The 17227-nt window shown below is 40.4% G+C and overlaps 2 protein-coding genes across 4 annotated transcripts; one reads left to right on the top strand and one right to left on the bottom strand.

Moving 5' to 3' along the window:
• Window positions 1-1439: 1439 nt before the first annotated feature.
• LOC4340250 (RING-H2 finger protein ATL46) lies at window positions 1440-3973 on the top strand. Its single transcript, XM_015788097.3, has 2 exons — window positions 1440-3019; window positions 3713-3973. The coding sequence occupies exon 1, from the start codon at window positions 1914-1916 to the stop codon at window positions 3003-3005; it is 1092 nt and encodes a 363-aa protein (XP_015643583.1). The 5' UTR covers window positions 1440-1913; the 3' UTR covers window positions 3006-3019; window positions 3713-3973.
• Window positions 3974-5730: 1757 nt separating this feature from the next.
• LOC4340249 (AP-1 complex subunit gamma-2) lies at window positions 5731-15623 on the bottom strand. Of its 3 annotated transcripts, none has more exons than XM_066311535.1 (19): window positions 15381-15623; window positions 14981-15283; window positions 14741-14882; window positions 14192-14365; window positions 12963-13142; window positions 12462-12616; window positions 11582-11672; window positions 10995-11158; window positions 10336-10402; window positions 10115-10237; window positions 9926-10021; window positions 9348-9475; window positions 8670-8774; window positions 8285-8574; window positions 7944-8054; window positions 7786-7863; window positions 7522-7694; window positions 6885-6989; window positions 5731-6164 (listed from the first exon to the last, which is right to left on the bottom strand). In XM_066311535.1, exons 1-19 carry the CDS (start codon window positions 15422-15424, stop codon window positions 6069-6071), a joined length of 2625 nt encoding a protein of 874 aa, XP_066167632.1. In that variant the 5' UTR covers window positions 15425-15623; the 3' UTR covers window positions 5731-6068. The 3 variants fall into 3 exon arrangements, with proteins under 3 accessions (XP_066167632.1, XP_015643582.1, XP_066167633.1); XM_015788096.2 differs by having other exon boundaries at window positions 10336-10390; XM_066311536.1 differs by lacking the exon at window positions 15381-15623 and having other exon boundaries at window positions 14741-14880; window positions 14981-15123.
• Between the last annotated feature and the right edge of the window lie 1604 nt (window positions 15624-17227).

Raw genomic sequence — 17227 nt, 5'->3', positions numbered from 1 at the left:
CCTTACCTATCCTATGCCGTCTCTGCCCATGGTTTGATGGACTTAACTGAAATGGTGGTAGCAAATGTCAGAAGTAGAAGCACAAAGCATATTGGGATGCCTGTTTTAAACGTGGGATTTCTTTTCTATTTTTTTAGTTATTTCATATGAAATTCTTTGTAAACTCGTGCACTCTAAATCGTTTTGTGAGTCACATCACTTCTCAGGCCCGCCACCTTGTTTTAGGTGATTACCTTAAAATGACAATAAATCTGTCCATTTCAACTCGATTTTTTTCAATATTTCTAGTTGACAGACAGTGAACCCATTTTTGGTACCAGTCGAGAAATTGTGGTGGTGACAACATTGCCATATGAATTATCCAGCTCAAAAGGAATTTGAAGTGTATACAATAATAACCTGACAAAATTATTTTGAGGGGATCAATTCCATTGCCTCCTTGAGCAATCTATGACCATGAATTTTCAGTTGCAAAGTTGGTTTATCAGCCACATGGGATGGGACTGAACCCTAACCATAAACTAGGTGGCAAACGCACTGATGCAGCTGTCTCCTCCTCCTCCACTGTGTGAACCATTTTTTATAGTGCAGCTTTTGAGCCTGAAGAGAGAGGGCATCAGCAAGCAATCAAGCACTGAATCATCACTGCACAACACAACAACTCTGGCTCACAAACTCTGAACTTTTTAGGTTGGATAACGCTGTTGGTTTCAGCGTTTCAGATGACAAGAATAACAAAGAAATATCTCCTCCAATTTGCAGTGAAAACGAACGGCAAGTTGACAGCCACATCAAGCAATGACACTGCACATACATAGACCACTATGATCAGTATTGACAACCACAGTATCTACAGAAAATTTTCAACTTTTTTTCGTCAGAGTGACACGCTCTTGGTTCTTTCTTTTCCCTTTTGTTTCACATCACAAGAGGGACCAAATGGAAAGCAAAATCACAAGATATCCCAATAGGCCATGGTTCCGTGTGCAATCTACCTTGACCTGTTGATGCGCAAGAAAATGGCCTCTTAACTGCAGCATCACCAGTGTCTCCCCACATATATTCCAAAGCCAAATCTATTGCCCAGAGAAGGGAGAAAAGAAAACAGTACCAACCTTGCATAAAGGTTCAGGAACCCATGCACAGATGTACATGTATGTACTCTCTCTGATCTCTGCTTCTGCAAGAAATGCATGTCCTTTTAGTGCATATCATGTCAATCTTCTCAAAACATTAAGCGTTAAGCATCAATATCTCTTTAAATATTTAGATTGGACACATGAAAAATTTATGGGTAGATTTTATATCACCAAATGCTACTCTTTCCATTTCAAAATACTTACTTTTTAACATGTTGTTTAATGTGTTGTATAAATTTCTAAAAAAGAATTATAGTCAAAATTAAGAATGTTTGGCTTAGCACAAAACAAATATTTTGAAGAGGAGGGAGTAATACTTTTACGATATACATTACAATTTTTTCCATGTTATACATACATGTTGCAATAGGAAAATGGTTAGCCAAAGTTTGTACTCCCTCCATCGCAAAGTAATACCCGATTGGACACATTCTATTACGAATCTGGACCAGTATTAGGAGAAAGTATTATTTTGTTAACCATTATTAAAAAAAATCAGTCTCCCAAAGCTGCCACCTTTGCTGGTTTTCTTGGTTTGTTCAGTTTGTTGCTTGTGTGTCCCCCAGTTGCATATAAACATGGGCATGTCACACCTCACAACCCCCCTTTGCTTTGGCCATTTTCTCAAGCACCTAATTTGCTTGGATCCTTCTTGCACTTGCAACTTGCAAAACAACCAAAGGAAATACTAGTAGCATCATCAAGCGAAGAAGGTCAGCTCAAAAGGGCGTTGTGTGCTTCGCCTCGCGAAATGAGAGTCGCATTGCTCCGGAGATGATGGTCGCCGGAGTAATCAGGAGCAACCAGGATGGCGGCGGCGGCGGCGGGACGGTGTCCGGTGCGGCGAGGATTAGCCCGGCGGTGGTGTTCGTCCTGGTGATATTGGCTGTGGTGCTGTTCGTGTCCGGGTTGCTGCATCTTCTTGTCAGATTCTTGCTCAGGCGCGGCCGTGGGCGAGATGGCGGCGGCGGCGGCGACGCGGAGGCGGCGGAGGGTGTGGAGGAGTCGGCGTTGCAACGGCAGCTGCAGCAGCTGTTCCACCTGCACGACGCCGGGCTGGACCAGGACGTCATCGACGCGCTCCCGGTGTTCATGTACCGGGAGGTGGTGGTCGGCGTCGGCGGCGGCGGCGGCGCGGGCGGCGGAGCCAAGGAGCCGTTCGACTGCGCGGTCTGCCTGTGCGAGTTCGCCGGCGACGACCGGCTCCGGCTGCTGCCGGTGTGCGGCCACGCGTTCCACATCGACTGCATCGACACGTGGCTGCTCTCCAACTCCACGTGCCCGCTCTGCCGCGCCGCGCTCGGCGCCGACGCCGCCGCTCTGTTCGACGCCGCGTTCGACGAGATGGCCGACGAGGAGGACCGGAAGCAGCAGGAGGACGCCGTGTTCCCCGTCCGCCTCGGCAAGTTCAAGAACCTCTCCAGGGCGGTCGGCCCCGTCCACGACCGCGACGACGCCGCCGCCGCCGCCGCCGGCGTCGGCGTCGGCGGTGGCATTATCACGCGAGAGGAAGGCGAGTCGAGCAGCAGCAGCTTGGACGCCAGGCGGTGCTTCTCCATGGGCTCCTACCAGTACGTCCTCGCCGAGGCGAGCTTGCAGGTGTCCGTACACCGGAGGCACGGCGACGGCAATGGCAGGGCGAGGCTGAGAGGGCTCGCCGGCGCCAACCCGGCCGGCAACGACGCCGCCGCCGCCGCCGACGGGAAGAAGATCGGCGCCGGCAGCAAGGGCGACAGCTTCTCGGTGTCCAAGATTTGGCAGTGGCCGCGGCAAGGCAAGGGGAAGCTGCCGGTGCTCGCCTCCGACGACTCGCCGGCGGTGGACGGCCGGCTGCCGTGGCCGAGGAGAAGCCCCGGGGCTTCCTGATGCTGATTTCCATGGTGTGTTTGCAATTTGCAAAACTTTTTCAGAGCTAATTCTGCTCATCTTTTTAACACCGTATTAATCAATCTGTTCATAGCCAATTCGTTCCATTCTACTTTTGCTGTTCGATTGCATCACCTCGTGTGTTCATGATGAACAAATAGCTTCATATAGAGGATTTCTTACTCTGCAGAATTAGTATTGGTAGTTGCAATACTAAACAAAAGAGGCTAAATTTATGAACAAAAATACTAGTTTATTTCCTATGGGCTATGGATATCCACCATTTGCAACGCTGGAATAACTGCACTTTGCCCTGAAAGAAATGCCTGTGGGCCAATCAGCCAATGTGGTAGAGTTGATCAAACATTTAAGTAAGAACAAGTACTTGTTTTAATAGTAGATTCTTGTTGTCTTAGCAAGCAACTGCTTGTACACTACTCTTTGCTTTATCTTCAAGTACTTTGCAAGTTCTCCACAACTCAAGCTATCGTTAGTTTACACGCATTGACGCATAGGATTGTTTTCTGACGATTGAAAATAAACGGTTTAGCATTTAGGCTTAATTTAAGCTTCCTTTCTATAATACTTGAGCAGTTGAGCTGCTGTTGCAGAATTTCAGGATTGTATCAAACTAATTTTTCTTCGCAGTTTTCCTGCCAAGCAACAACCATTAGAGTCATCTTGTAGTTATTAATTTTTGTTTTCAGGATCTCCTGTTGATGATGACAAAGAGAGAAAGGAAAAAGGAAAGAAACACACAAGTCATGCCAGTTTAAGCCTACCAGTGTTGGCCTCAAGAAAAAAAAAATACAGTACTACAGTACTACTTCCTCCATTTCCATTAACATCAATTTGAATGTGAGAAATGATAGAATGACTTACATTGTGAAACGGAGAGAGTACATGTTAGTTAGTGATAAAAAAAGAACAAGTTAGTTACAGAAACTTTATTAACTGAAGTAATTTTTTTTATCTTAGTTCCAGTGGAGAACACTTTCAAACAAATCTTGTATTGAAAATAAAAAAAGCAAATGACTTCTAAAAAACCTATACCCAATGACTACAATTTCAAAAGGTTGGCGAAGAATTATCAACTAAAACTGTGCTTTATGATGTGGCTTTGGGGGAGTAATTAAATTGGCTTCCGGGACAGGTAGGGCGGACGCATCCGCCAAACTGAAGGCAGCATCTGCTATCGATCAAAGATTCAAGCCTGCATTAAAGCTGCAAGATACTTACATTAATTAATCGTGTTATATCTCAGCCACGTCTCGTCTTATTGCTTGGACGGGAGCGTTTCGAAACGGCCGAAAGCGATAGACACAGGCTAAGTACTCGTGCACTAGTGCTCGTTCACTTCGGTACAAGGGAGGGTTTATCGCCTGCAAACTGCAGCATGTGAAGAGCTGGTCCTGAGTGAGTGTGGTTATGTGTCTTTATCCGATATTAAATGAACATTAATTAGCTGTACTAATCTTGTGATAGTGCTCAGGGCGTGTGCGCTCTCAGGTCCAAAATGGGAGAAAAAAGTTTGGCGGGTTCCATTGAAAACTTGTAACGACGAGTGTTTGCAAAGCATGGCAATCTTGGTAAGAGAGGGCATATTTTGGACTAGGGGTGGAAAAAAACGCCGAAGCTTATGACAATGGGTCGGCTCAAACTATAGTCGTAATGAGTCCAGCAGAGCTAGTTTTCATTTTTCTTGTAAGCTAAACAAGCGACTCATTTAATAACTCGCTAGTATAAAAGATCACTATATACTTACTAGTATTTTAAGTTACATCTAAAGTATCTGGCATCAATATGTTAGTATACGATAAATAGACAAATTTAAAATTATAAATGTTGACATAAACAAGATAGAACTTACTATTAACGAGCCGAGCTAGGTTTTTAAGCTCGTCAGGGTTAACAAGACAAGCCAGCCAGGGTCAACAAGCATGGCTCATATAACGAACTCAAACAAGCCGAGCTACCTCGTTATCTAGTACCTGTTTTGGATTAAAGGGCAAGGTCCCCTTCGGAACATAATTTTTATAGGATTTTGCCAGTAATTATTTCAAATCCCGCAAAATCCTTCAAAGATCCTCCGTTCCAAAGGAGGTTTGAAATTTTGTGCTGCGCTGCTTGCTACTGACTTGTGAGTGGTGATGACCGAACAGACACACAGACACTAATGCACACACTAGACGGGCACCCCATCCATCAGGCAAAACATGGGGCAAGGCAAGGTGTCAAATGACAATAAAGGAGGCTTTCTGGAATCTGAACAGTCCTGCTATTAGTACTGGAGCAGTGGAAGCAACTATTCAGGGATGGTGCTGATGCTGAGACACCGATGAATGAATCATGGATAAGGGGATCAGCTTTCACAGGATGTACCTCGATGGCCAGGAGACTCGAGTGCTTTACCAGGTCATATTTTGTCGAGCATCTCCTCCGATTCATGATGAGTTTGTCTGTGACAGTTAACAGGGTTATCATTCCACAATTTCGGCTTGCATTGCATCTGGGAAGAGATGACGGGAGTCCTCATTCCAGATATTTTATCAAGAAATTGCAGCCCGATAGTTGTGTAATGAAATAATCTGCCACCGGATAAAACAATAAACCAATTCTGGATGGTTTTCTTTTCCTTTTGTGCAGATTATAAAGTCTTTCCAGCCAAAAAAAATGTCCAGTTGTCCAAAATATGCCAGTGGGGTTTTACCATGGAACAGGTACGTAAACCCAAAAAAACAAATAATTACATTGAACAATATCATGATACAACACATTCCTTTGCTGCCTGAAATGAGGGGGAGGCTGAAAATTTTAGTTATCCTCAAGTGATATACAGCACCATATGAATACATTTTGCCAAAACTGAAGATGTAGCATTAATTGCTGCCGGCTACTATACAATATAGAAAGGAAGAATGAATGGCCAAAACCAGCTAAGTCGTGTACATAACTCACTAGAAGGCAAGCAAAAGGGGAAGAGCAGAAAAAAGTAAAAAGAAAAACTCGCCTTTGCTTGCAGCAGTTGGAAGAGCTATCACAACATTATAGACACAGGTCAAACTACAATCCAGCAGGAAAATTGTTGATTTGCCCTTGCTCCAGCCTGTCCTCACCGTTCACTTTGTAAGTTATCCGGATACGCATCGCAAGGGGTTTCTGTGCGGTAAAATTCAGAAACGGAGATTAGGAATCACAAGTCTAGAAAGAATATTGAACCTTAGTGATGGACTGTTTGTGCACCAAATAGTTGTCTATGTGGAGGATGGTAGGACTGACTACGGGAAGCTTTAGTGATGGATCATAAAATCCTAATTCTGCTCGCCTGATATTGTATGATGCACTAAAATATGCATAGATGACGCAACTAATTCCAGATATAACAGCAACGAACAATGTATACTTACGGATCATACTGAATAAAAGCATGGAAACATGACAGGTATAATAGGCAGCTATTCATGGTGGTTGTGCGAATCAGTAAAAACACACATCATCTTCTGTTACTCATGCATACAGCCAGTGCACCTAATAGCAATACTGTATTTTAAACCTAATTATTTGATACGTGTAAGATGAACCTGTAATTGGTAGATCTCCAGAAATGGAGTTTTTACTTGGAGAGTTGAGATGTAATTAAGCTCGAAATATCAATGGCACAAAGGCAAAAGGCAGCATATAGGTAGGAGTTATGACAAAAGCATGTAACCTTGGCACATGGATTAACTCTTGACTTATAATATTCCAACTTAACTACTGAGCTAAAACTGAATCGTTATGGTTACATATGCTCTTTCAAGCTTTTAAAGAAGACTATTAAATCAAAGAAACCAGAAATAGGTCATAATTTGTTTCTGCGGGGCACAACTCCTTTATTACCTGTCCATGTTGGTTATTTGTGACACTGAGGCTTTGTGTAACAGAATCATTTCCACTGGCAGGAAGCGTGTTGCTGCTAGCGGGGTCCAAACGCAACTGGATAAACTGAAATCCAAATTCAGCAGAAATGAAATATAAGCCTCGAGTATTTTGTATGTTTCACAACTACTAAAGCAAACTACAAACTCATCTGAATGATGGAATTTCAAGGTTAAAGTGAATAGCAAAAACAACTAAAAGTATCATGTCACCCACTCCCTTGAAATTTACAAACGTTTTTTATATATTCTAATAACGATATTAAAGGAAACCAAAAGAATACAGATGTGCATAACAGGCTATCAGCCATCACAATGATGCTTGAAAATATAGATTAAAGTATTCTTTTAAAAATTAAATGGCCAGTACACAGAGTTTCAAACTGTCAGAAAAAGGAAAATGCAAATAAATAACCTCCTCAATAGATGGTTTTTGGTATTTCAAGCCAAGTAATAGTTATACAAATTTTATACAGAAATTAAAACAGATAAATAAATAGTTGGTTCTTAAGTCCTAACTTTTTTACTAAAAATTCCATTTCTGACCAGTTAATATGAGCATCAGAGGTGACCCCAAAACAACAGTTTGAAGGTAATACCTTTGGTACAGCTGCCTGAAAGATGAAATCCGTGAATGTATTAGATGTCAAATTTGTAAAGCTAGCATGAATTGTAGTCTCCTGAGGTTTTCCAGACTGCTTCTTAAAATTGAAAGTGATCTTCAAAGCTGCACTCTGGAAAGCTGTGATTGGCGGGTAAGCTGTATTCTCATCTGGTGAGCAAGCAAGCATAGCAACAGTAAATATCATAATCATTTGTAGTGCTCCATAATGTTAGATAATAGTAAGGCAGTAGGATCTGACCAGAAAGAGATGTGCTTGAGGACAAACCATCAAGAAGATCCACAACTTGGGGTGTAACAGGTGCAACTTTAGTCTCAGCTGCATGGTATTAAGATAAGTAAGCTTGGATCAGCAACATATGAAAAACATGCAAATATTATCATCATGATAACTTTTACCTTGACCAGGAAGGCTAAAGTTTGATACTGTTGGTGGGCCATTTTGTACTGGAGAAGAACCAATTGATAGAAGATCCATCAGAATATCTGTGCTTGCTGATGGAGCTCCACCTTAACATAAACCAGAAACAAAACCGTGAGCATTATACACCACAAACTGTATGATTAAGGATTCAATGCCATGTCCTAAACCATCCAAAACAGAACAATATGTAGGAAAGCTTCCTCATCAAACAAATATTACTGACATAAATGAGTATCAAATGTGAGAATATGAGCATCACTTGCTTCACTTGTCAAACCAAATATGTACTGAATGAACAAAAAAGTAAGATCAAAACCTGCTGTAGATGTATCAGTCAAGCCTATGCCCAAAAGATCCTGTAGGAAATCATTAGGTGCTGTAGTAGGGGCGGAAGTAGTCGCAGGAGCATCGTCAGAACTTAAATCAAGCAAATCAGCTAGAGGAGCCGGTGGTGGCTTTGCTACACCATTTGGAAGCTTAAGCGAGCTTCCAGGAGTTGCTGCAGCAGCTAATTTATCTGATGAAATAGTTGCTTGTGTGGAAGCAGCTCTCTTAGCCAAGTAACTAGCTTCATCTATCACAGGCATCCGCTCAAGCAAAGATGATCTGTTCATACAACAGCATCCTCAAGGTTAATCTATCTTACAGAAACAAATATATTAGAGAAAGCACCCACAGCAATGGCAGAATCTGTCACCCACTTTATAGACTGATGCCTCTGTATAATGGAGTTGAATTCAATTGACCTCTGTTGTAGTTCAAGCACAGTATTCCCTTTATTCTGTGCAACTATTTCCTTTATCCTCCTGGCAATAAGATAACAGAGTATGGTGACAAAATGCAAACCATCTTGAGATAGATATCACAAATCACGCTACTTATATTAAAATATTTGCAAGAGGATCAAAAGAATACCACACAAAGACTAACAGAAACTTCAAACAAAGGGTTGGTACATTAGCTTTGTTTTTCCATCACAAGCAAAGTTGTTTGGTGCTAAAATCATATTTGTATCCATGTAAAGAAAGGTAAAGTGAAATGAAGAGAGATTTGTTACCAACAAGTATGGCAATCAGCTCGTGAACATTTCAATGTTATTCAGTATGTTAATTAACAAGAAACCAGTTCATAAGAAACTGAGTGACCTACAAAAATGTTTGAAAACAAATAAATATTTCCTTCTTCGTGGCAAGTTTTCATTATATAATAAGCACAGGCAGTTTGTGCTCATATTAGGACAAAATCAGAATGGGATGATCCTGTGGCAATAGCTGTTCTACCTCAGATCAATCAATAACATGAAACCAGAACGACTGAAATAATTAAGATAGCTATACAATTCATTTACTACTACAAGGTCAAGTTAAATGATAACTTACTCTGAAGTCGGTGGGAATCGGGAAGAGAGCTTCAAGAGAGATACTAGACACATAGCCCGAGTTGTCACGTCTGCAGAGTATCGTTTAAGAGAGACCTCTACAGCATCCACGGCATCAGATTCTGTTACCTGAACAGGTTACACAAAAAAACCAAGCTGTTTTAAAATTTTTAAACTGGAAAAGCAATGGTACTAAACGAAAAACATACTGAGAAGCACCAGCATACACTGGAAAAGCATTGAACTAACAAACTGACGAATTCTATAAAGCATTTCGTGGTGAACCATCTACAAAAGACATGTGGATAGGTGGAAATGATTTATCATGTAGCTTTTCCTTTTGACCATCATTACATATAGCACTTGTAATTCGGTAATTCCAAGTTGATCGTTACAAGAGGTATTATGAGACACTTTTAGTGTGTCTAAGAGTTATCACTTATCAGTCCTAAAAATAAACTAAGCCAAATTGAAAGCATCACATGCCTGAACAAGAACTGCAGTAATGTTTAATTGCATCCTGACTTCTTGGCAGAAGCATGCAGCCAATGAGAATGGTGGCAAGAATTGTTAACTCACCGTGATTGGTTCCTCTATGTCCAGCATACCAACATTGTTCACCAGCATTTCACCATACTCACCAATGCACCATACAGCTACCCTAACCAAACTTTCCTAAATAATTCAATGTAGAAGAGATTCAGGTATGTCAGATAAGTAGCAACTCAATGGTATAGATCATAAAGAAGACTGACTATTTCTCCATACCTGTTCACCGCAAGCTAGCAATGCCTTGTATAATGATCTCACTGAGTATCCTTGGAGTTCAGATGCATTGCTTATTAAGACTATTAGAGCATGCCATACATCGTCCTTCACATAATTTCCAGCCTGAGGATGTACAAGGTAACATAATTCAAACAAAATGGATTTTTACTGATTGAACGGTGCAAGAGAAAATATCCCCATAGTTGTGCTTCTGTACATACCAGAGATAAAACCTTGAACATCTGGTCTAAGTACCAAAGTTTATCTTGGGAAAACCTATTTGAAATGCTACATTATTATTGTCCATAAATCAACAGGAGACAGAAAGGTATAAATCAACAGGAGAAAAAAACAAAATTGAACAAATATAATAAAGGGACAACACAGGTAAATGTCGTAAAATGAAATACTTGTTTTATAGGCTTATAGCCTGTTAACTAAACCAATGCAGAAGATAGTGTATTATGTTATGTTGATCTGACATGATTATTATCCTCCTGATAGAACTATGTGCAAATCCTTTGCTATGTAAAGAAAGGTTAGGAATGATATGAAAAGGAAGGAACTATGTATTCTCGTTAAACAAATTGTCTACCCTTATTTATATTTCCCTTTGCTCCACTTGGGGTAGGAAATAATACTGTACCGTATGTGAAGTTTCACCATTAATTGTATAGGATGAGTATCCTTTTTGATTGTCTGTTACGTTTCAAAATGCATGTAACAACAGGATACAAAGGACCTTTGAAACATTTACAGAATATGCAACTAAGAGTTCTTACAAAACTAGTAGAGATGACATCCACGAAAAATTGACCCTGAATCAAGTCGGTCAGTAAAAAAAAAGATAAGGAGGGGGTTATGCTACGTCAAGTCTTACTTTTCAACAATTGAGCATATCTTTGCTGTGAGGTCGTCCTTGAAGTCCTGATCACTTACTTCCAGGTAATCAACAAGCTCCTTGGTCAAAGATTTTGCATTTGCATCGTTGACAAGAAGGTAAACAAGTTCAAGGGCCCTTTTGCGAATAGATACATCAGCATCCTGGAAAAACATCAGCAGTTACGAATTATTGAAGTGTAAAAGAAAAGGAACAAGAAATCTGGTAACAATAAAGTGAAAGTGAATAGTAGGCACATCAACAACGCAAACTGCAGTAGACATAAAAACTATGGCAATGCTGTTTTTTTCTTTAAAATGATCATGCAATCATCATTTACTACGGGATCAAGCAGAAGAAATTTTCCTTAATGCACTCGGCTAAACCTGACTAGAAATGCAAGAAAGGAGGATGGTCTGCACTTGTCACTAGTTATGATTAGCTGTAGTCTCAAGAAGTGCGGAAATAAACAGTATACTTTCAGGAAGCTACCATAGGTGTGTCTCAGAATTTTACATACATGAGCATTATTTTACTTCCCTAGAGGAATGAGAATAAATCCAGAGCACATTAACTGGAGAATTTACCTTGACACACTCTAATATTGTTGCTCTATGCCTCTGCACTGCTTGCGTGTCTACCTCCATGGCCTTCATAAGCATGTTCAGAGCAACATATCTGAAAGCACAGTATGCACACTGAGAATTATCTCTCATATGGAAGAATATTTTACTAGTCAAAACACCTAAATCATACAAATGTGTTATTCCCTCCATTTCATATTAGAAGGCATTTTAGGTTTGTCCTAAGTCAAACTTCTTGAAGTCTGACCAAGTTTATAGGAAAATGTAGTAAAATCTACAAAACCAAATTAGTTCCACTAAATCCACCATTGAATATATTTTTGTAGTATACTTTTTTGGGTACGGAATGTTGCTACGTTTTCCTATACTAGCTGAATGCCCATGCGTTGCAACGGGAATTAAAAGAAGACTTTAAAACCTCAAACATTAAATAAAATGGTCCCATTGTAAATCATTCACATCATATTTTTCATCATTTTGTATATCACTTTAAAATAAATTTTCCTTGTGTGATGGCTTCTGGTTGGGGAAGGGATAAAAGTCCACCTATCTCACTATTTGGGGACCCACAAGGTAGTGGTGGTAGGTGGTGGCAGATTCACCACTCACCACCACAATTAGGGTCTTTTAAAGGAGTATAGAAACTTGGTCCAATTCATAGTACAACTTACTCCTATAATATGAGGGAGTACAAAAGTAATAGTCCAATTCATAGTCAATCATAAGCACCAAGCAGTAGTACCTTGAAGTTTGGAACAATGCTCAGGGTAAGTAACCCATTGAATTACAAGAAAATTAACTAGCAAACTTTTACTTTAAACCCTTTATTCACAAAAGTTAAGAGGCTTGAACATCAGTTGTCCAAGAGAAAAGAGTGAATTACCTGATGTTATTATCACGGTTGGACAGAAATCTACCCAAGATATTGATTGCCAGCACACGTAAACCACTAGTAGCTTCGATGCCCATTATAGTCTCAACACATTCATATAAAATAGCATTTCCTGCGTTCTTATTTGACTCAGTTTTTGTTGCAACCTGGAAATGCAATGCAAATAATTCGATATAAGATACAGAGCACAGCTGCGGGAAAGAAGACTTCAACAAAAAACATGGTTTACTAAAAGAATAATTCAACAATGAGAAAAACATAATCATATCACTGAGTTCTTAATCCAAGAGTAACAAACTAACAATGCTACAAGACCTAAATAAATATCTGGGATTAGTACCACTGAAGACGCTCATTTCGATTTACAATACATTAATAATAATGCAATTTGTGAGGGTGTAATGATCATGAACTGTCTACAAAATGATCAGAACAGATGTGATTTGCATAGTGAAATTTCTGTTGTGTATAAAATAAAAACAAACAATTCACCTGAGCAAGAATATCATTCACAAACTCACTGCAATCTGCATCTCCTTGACCCAAAATTCGCATGAGCTTAAGCACTCTGATATGCAAGAACGGATCCGTAATTCCAGCAATGTCATATTCAGGAGCATATGAACTATTGGACACATCTCTCAGTATTCTGACCAAACCATCAAGGCAGTTCTGTAGAACGAAAATTTTATCAGAAGTACTGCCGCAAATGAATACATTAGTTTGATATGATATTGTAGGTATCAGCAACCAACAAAGTGAACACACTATGCGATAGAACACAAAAAAATCCTGCCTCTTTCAATGAACATGGTATTGGGTCAAGTGTCACATACATAAACAATGATTAACTATTATACTAATGCTTTTAAACGACTCTGTAGTGTCAATGGCTCAATGCATCATCAAATGAATTATGAGGAGCAGGAATTGGGGTTGACAGTTTGGAATATATAGGATGCTAAATAAGCAGGGATTTAGCCATAGGTTATTAGTCCCAAGTCCCAACTGTTAACTAGTCTGATGGATCTGAAAATTCTATGGTGGTGATTCCAACCTTTAGCCGGAATAATTCATTATTCAGAAGAAACGAATAAAATCACCAAACTCTGCACTTCCAGTATTCGGCAAACATCATCTCTAGTCTTCCTATCAACCACGACCACAGGAACTTGGGGACTGTACTGCATTCCCAGCTTTCCCACCAAACATCATAAAACCATCGGACAAAGGATTTTTTGTACAGTTAAAAGATATACAGCAAGTGTGTCAACGCCTCAACAGACACATCACCAGAAACCCTATTATCTACTATTTGTGCCTACACATGGATGTTTGGATGTTCAAACATCATAAATACCACACTGGGAAAGCAACAAATGGTTCAACAAGACTAAATCAACAATACTCGTATGATTTTAACTTGATACGTTCAAAAAGGTATAAGTTTCAAGTCAGTAATTTGGGCATCGGAGACAGTAGAGTGGCAGCTGGCAGTAATTAGATATCAAGAATCTGATGATTGGTAAGAGCAAAAAAACTGAAACAAATAAGACAGTTTGGTATTATTCCAAGGGCTTTACTGAAAGGGTATGCGTTAATATGGAAAGAGGAGATGAAAATAAGTAATTTGTTACATAGTAACTTTGAGAATGCAAACAGAAGGTAATAGGCAGCATTGTCCAAGGAAAAAATATAACGGTTCCTAGAATGCATCGTACCTTCCTCAGGTACTCCAATGCCTCTTTGCTTGCTTTACAAAGTTCTGCGCAGAGCTGAACAGCAGATATGAGAACCCCGTGATGTTTTTCCTTCAGTAGTGAAACAGCAGAGCCCATGAAGTTCTCTGCCAAATCTGGAACCTTCCGTACGATCCTTATAGAGCATAAGGCAGCCTACAAAACAGCCAAACCTGTACAATTAGTATGACAATTCACCTCAAGTATTTCAGAACCAAAAACAACAAAGGCAAGACACCTTTGCAGGGTGAAACGACAGGGAAATAAAAGGCTCGACATGTAATAAGCTTTGAATAATGATGGTATAGACGACAACACCCACAAAACAAAGAATGATTGTTTGAGTTCAAATTGACCTTTGCTAACTTACCCAGAGCATATGCTATGAGCTATTAACCTATCACATTACATTATTACGATTTACAAGTACTAATAAACACAGAACAAGACTCATGGAATGGACATACTGACATCATGCTAAAAACAGACTTCAGTAGAAACTATAACATCAAGTCTAAAGTAAACATATACCTTCTTCTTGGTATTTGGTTCCCTACTTTGCAATAGCCTCTCCACCTCAGGTGACAGATCACGCGCCATTTCAGCGGAGCAAATGTTGCCAAGAGCACAGAGTGCAAGCCCCACAATGAACTGGTTCGAGTGGTTAAGATCTCTGTCCGCGTTAAGTACTACCAAATGCTCAAAGCAGAACATAGCATTCTAAGAAAAATCAAAACAGATATGGAGCATAAGTATAGTATGGGTGGATACTGCTTGAGCGAGTTGGTGACGAGCATGAGCACCTCCTGCCGCTCGTCGAGCAGCAGCATGAGGCCGAGGTACCCGATGCGCTTCTCGGGGAAGCCCGCGGCGGCGATGAGCTTGAGGCACTCCATCTGGCCGAAGTGGGTGGGGTACCCGAGCATGTGGATGAACATGAGCTTGGCCATGTTCCGGTGGCGGTAGTCCTGGTCCCCCTCGCTGATGGCCGCCCGTATCGCCGCGCACTCCCGCCGCACCACCGCCCGCTCCTCCGCCGCCGTCTTGCACGCGCGTATCGCCCGTATCATGTCCCTGCACCACAACCACGCGCGCGGATCTGAGGAATAGGAGGGGATACGAGAGGAGACGCGGGTGGTGATCCATCCGAGGCGAGGGGGAGAGGGCTAACCGGAGGCGGGTGCCGGAGGAGAAGGGGTTGATGGCGAGGTCCATGGCGAAGTCCTCGACGATCTTCTCGACGGAATCCAGGGTGGGGCGACGGGGGAGGGATCTCGCCGCCGCGGGGCGTGGGGGGCGGCGGCGGCGGCGGCGGCGGCCGGGTGGATCTGGGAGGAGGAGGAGTAGGCGGTGGCGATGGTGGTGGTGGTGGTGGTGGTGGGAATTGCGATTTGCGAAGAGGCCCCTCTCGCTCGCGTTGGGGTTCGTTTTTTTGAGGATTAGTTGGGGTGATTTGGGATCTGATCCCCACCACGCTGACCTCACTGGCTCACTGACATGGGTAATTCCAAGTTTCCAACGGTGTCGGGAACTCGGGATAATCAACGTGGTTCACTTTTCATCTTTAGCATTCTTTCTAGGGACTGTAGCATAAGATTTTAGTACCCTTCGATTTTATATGAAATCATAGGAAAATTAGGGAATTTTAATCCTACCGAAAAATTCAAAGCCTTTGAAAGGATTGAATCCTATCTACTCGTGTTGTTTTGAAATTCCTATGGAACAAGAAATCCTATAAAAAATTTGAAGAAAAGTTAGCAAGTGGTCCAACTCCTTAGAAAATTTCCCTTGTGCATCTCTCATTCGATTCCTACGTTTTTTTTCAGCCTAATCAAAATACCATTTATGTGTCTTTCCAGTGTTCCGTAATTTTTTTTTACACTTCCATTCATTTTTTTATTCCTTCGTTTTTTCTAATCATATGCTTCAAATTAGCAATCATTCATGTATTGTTTCCATGTGTTTTGCAGTCATATTTTTCATACACTTGCATTCCTATATTTCTTATCCAATTCCCGCGGTCTACTCAAGCAACCATTTATATATTTTTCTCCTCGATTTTGCAAACATATGTTTTATACTTATATTCCTATCAACATCACGTACTTCTAATTCTCTATGTTTGTCAGTCTTGCGTTTCAATGGAATCCTTAGTGGTATATGAACTTCCTTAGGTGACATTAGATATATAGTACTTATACTTTGTATTTTGTATATCATGAACATAATTGCAACTTGTTTTCCACGGATAAAAATGCCCAAACTATATAGAGGTGACAATAGTGTAAGCACGAGGCGTGCAATGGATTTATAGTAAGTGGTTGTGTCAATTTCAATTGAATATGGCAATATACCGTGTTGTGTTTGTGAGAGTGTATTTGGTAAAAAAAGGTATGAAATTCATCAGTGTGTTATCTTTTAAGTCAAAAGCTTTAATGACAAATGTTTCATCATACACATATAGTTAACCTTGTGGGTATGAAATGCTAAATTAACTAATGCACTAAAATAAGATCAATAACAATTCGTTTGGATTTGTAAAATTTTGACCATCAATTCAATATTAGAGCAACCTTATATAGTGAACTTATGATATTATTGATAATATTTTTCAACTCAAAGCTAGACATCATTTTTTCTTATTTTAAAACTAAGCACTCGAGAAGTTAATGTTGGTCAAAGCTTTAAAAGTTTAACCAAATATTGTTATAAACATCAAATAATTAATGATTGAACGAAGTAACTATTATAATCTGTGAAATGTTGCCTTGAAATTTTTTGATTTTCTGCTATGAGACTAGGCAATCTACATTTTCAGTCATTTAAACCAAGCAAAATCCCCTGATAGATTACTTTCTGTATGGTGCATACCTAGCATTAATCAACAACTTCATCTCCAGGGAATTTTGGTGATAGGCATCCATAGCTAAAATAAATCTTATAGTTGAAGCTAGTATAAAGTATGATGTTGTGTGGGCCCACATTCCATACTTAAAAGAGACAAATGCTTGAACCAAT

Source organism: Oryza sativa, chromosome 6 (genome assembly GCF_034140825.1).
Source record: "Oryza sativa Japonica Group chromosome 6, ASM3414082v1".
In the NCBI taxonomy this organism is placed as follows: domain Eukaryota; kingdom Viridiplantae; phylum Streptophyta; class Magnoliopsida; order Poales; family Poaceae; genus Oryza; species Oryza sativa.
This window is presented reverse-complemented; position numbering and strand designations above follow the sequence as displayed.

Bases quoted from the DNA above. Each gene is read 5' to 3' on its own strand.
- LOC4340250 (XM_015788097.3), top strand. From the start codon at position 1,914: ATGATGGTCGCCGGAGTAATCAGGAGCAACCAGGATGGCGGCGGCGGC.
- LOC4340249 (XM_066311535.1), bottom strand. From the start codon at position 15,424: ATGGACCTCGCCATCAACCCCTTCTCCTCCGGCACCCGCCTCCG. The intron at 13,143-14,191 runs GTACGATGCATT...TTCGTTCTACAG, and splicing joins CATTGGAGTACCTGAGGAAG to AACTGCCTTGATGGTTTGGT. The intron at 8,575-8,669 runs GTGGGTGACAGA...TTGTATGAACAG, and splicing joins CAGAGGCATCAGTCTATAAA to ATCATCTTTGCTTGAGCGGA.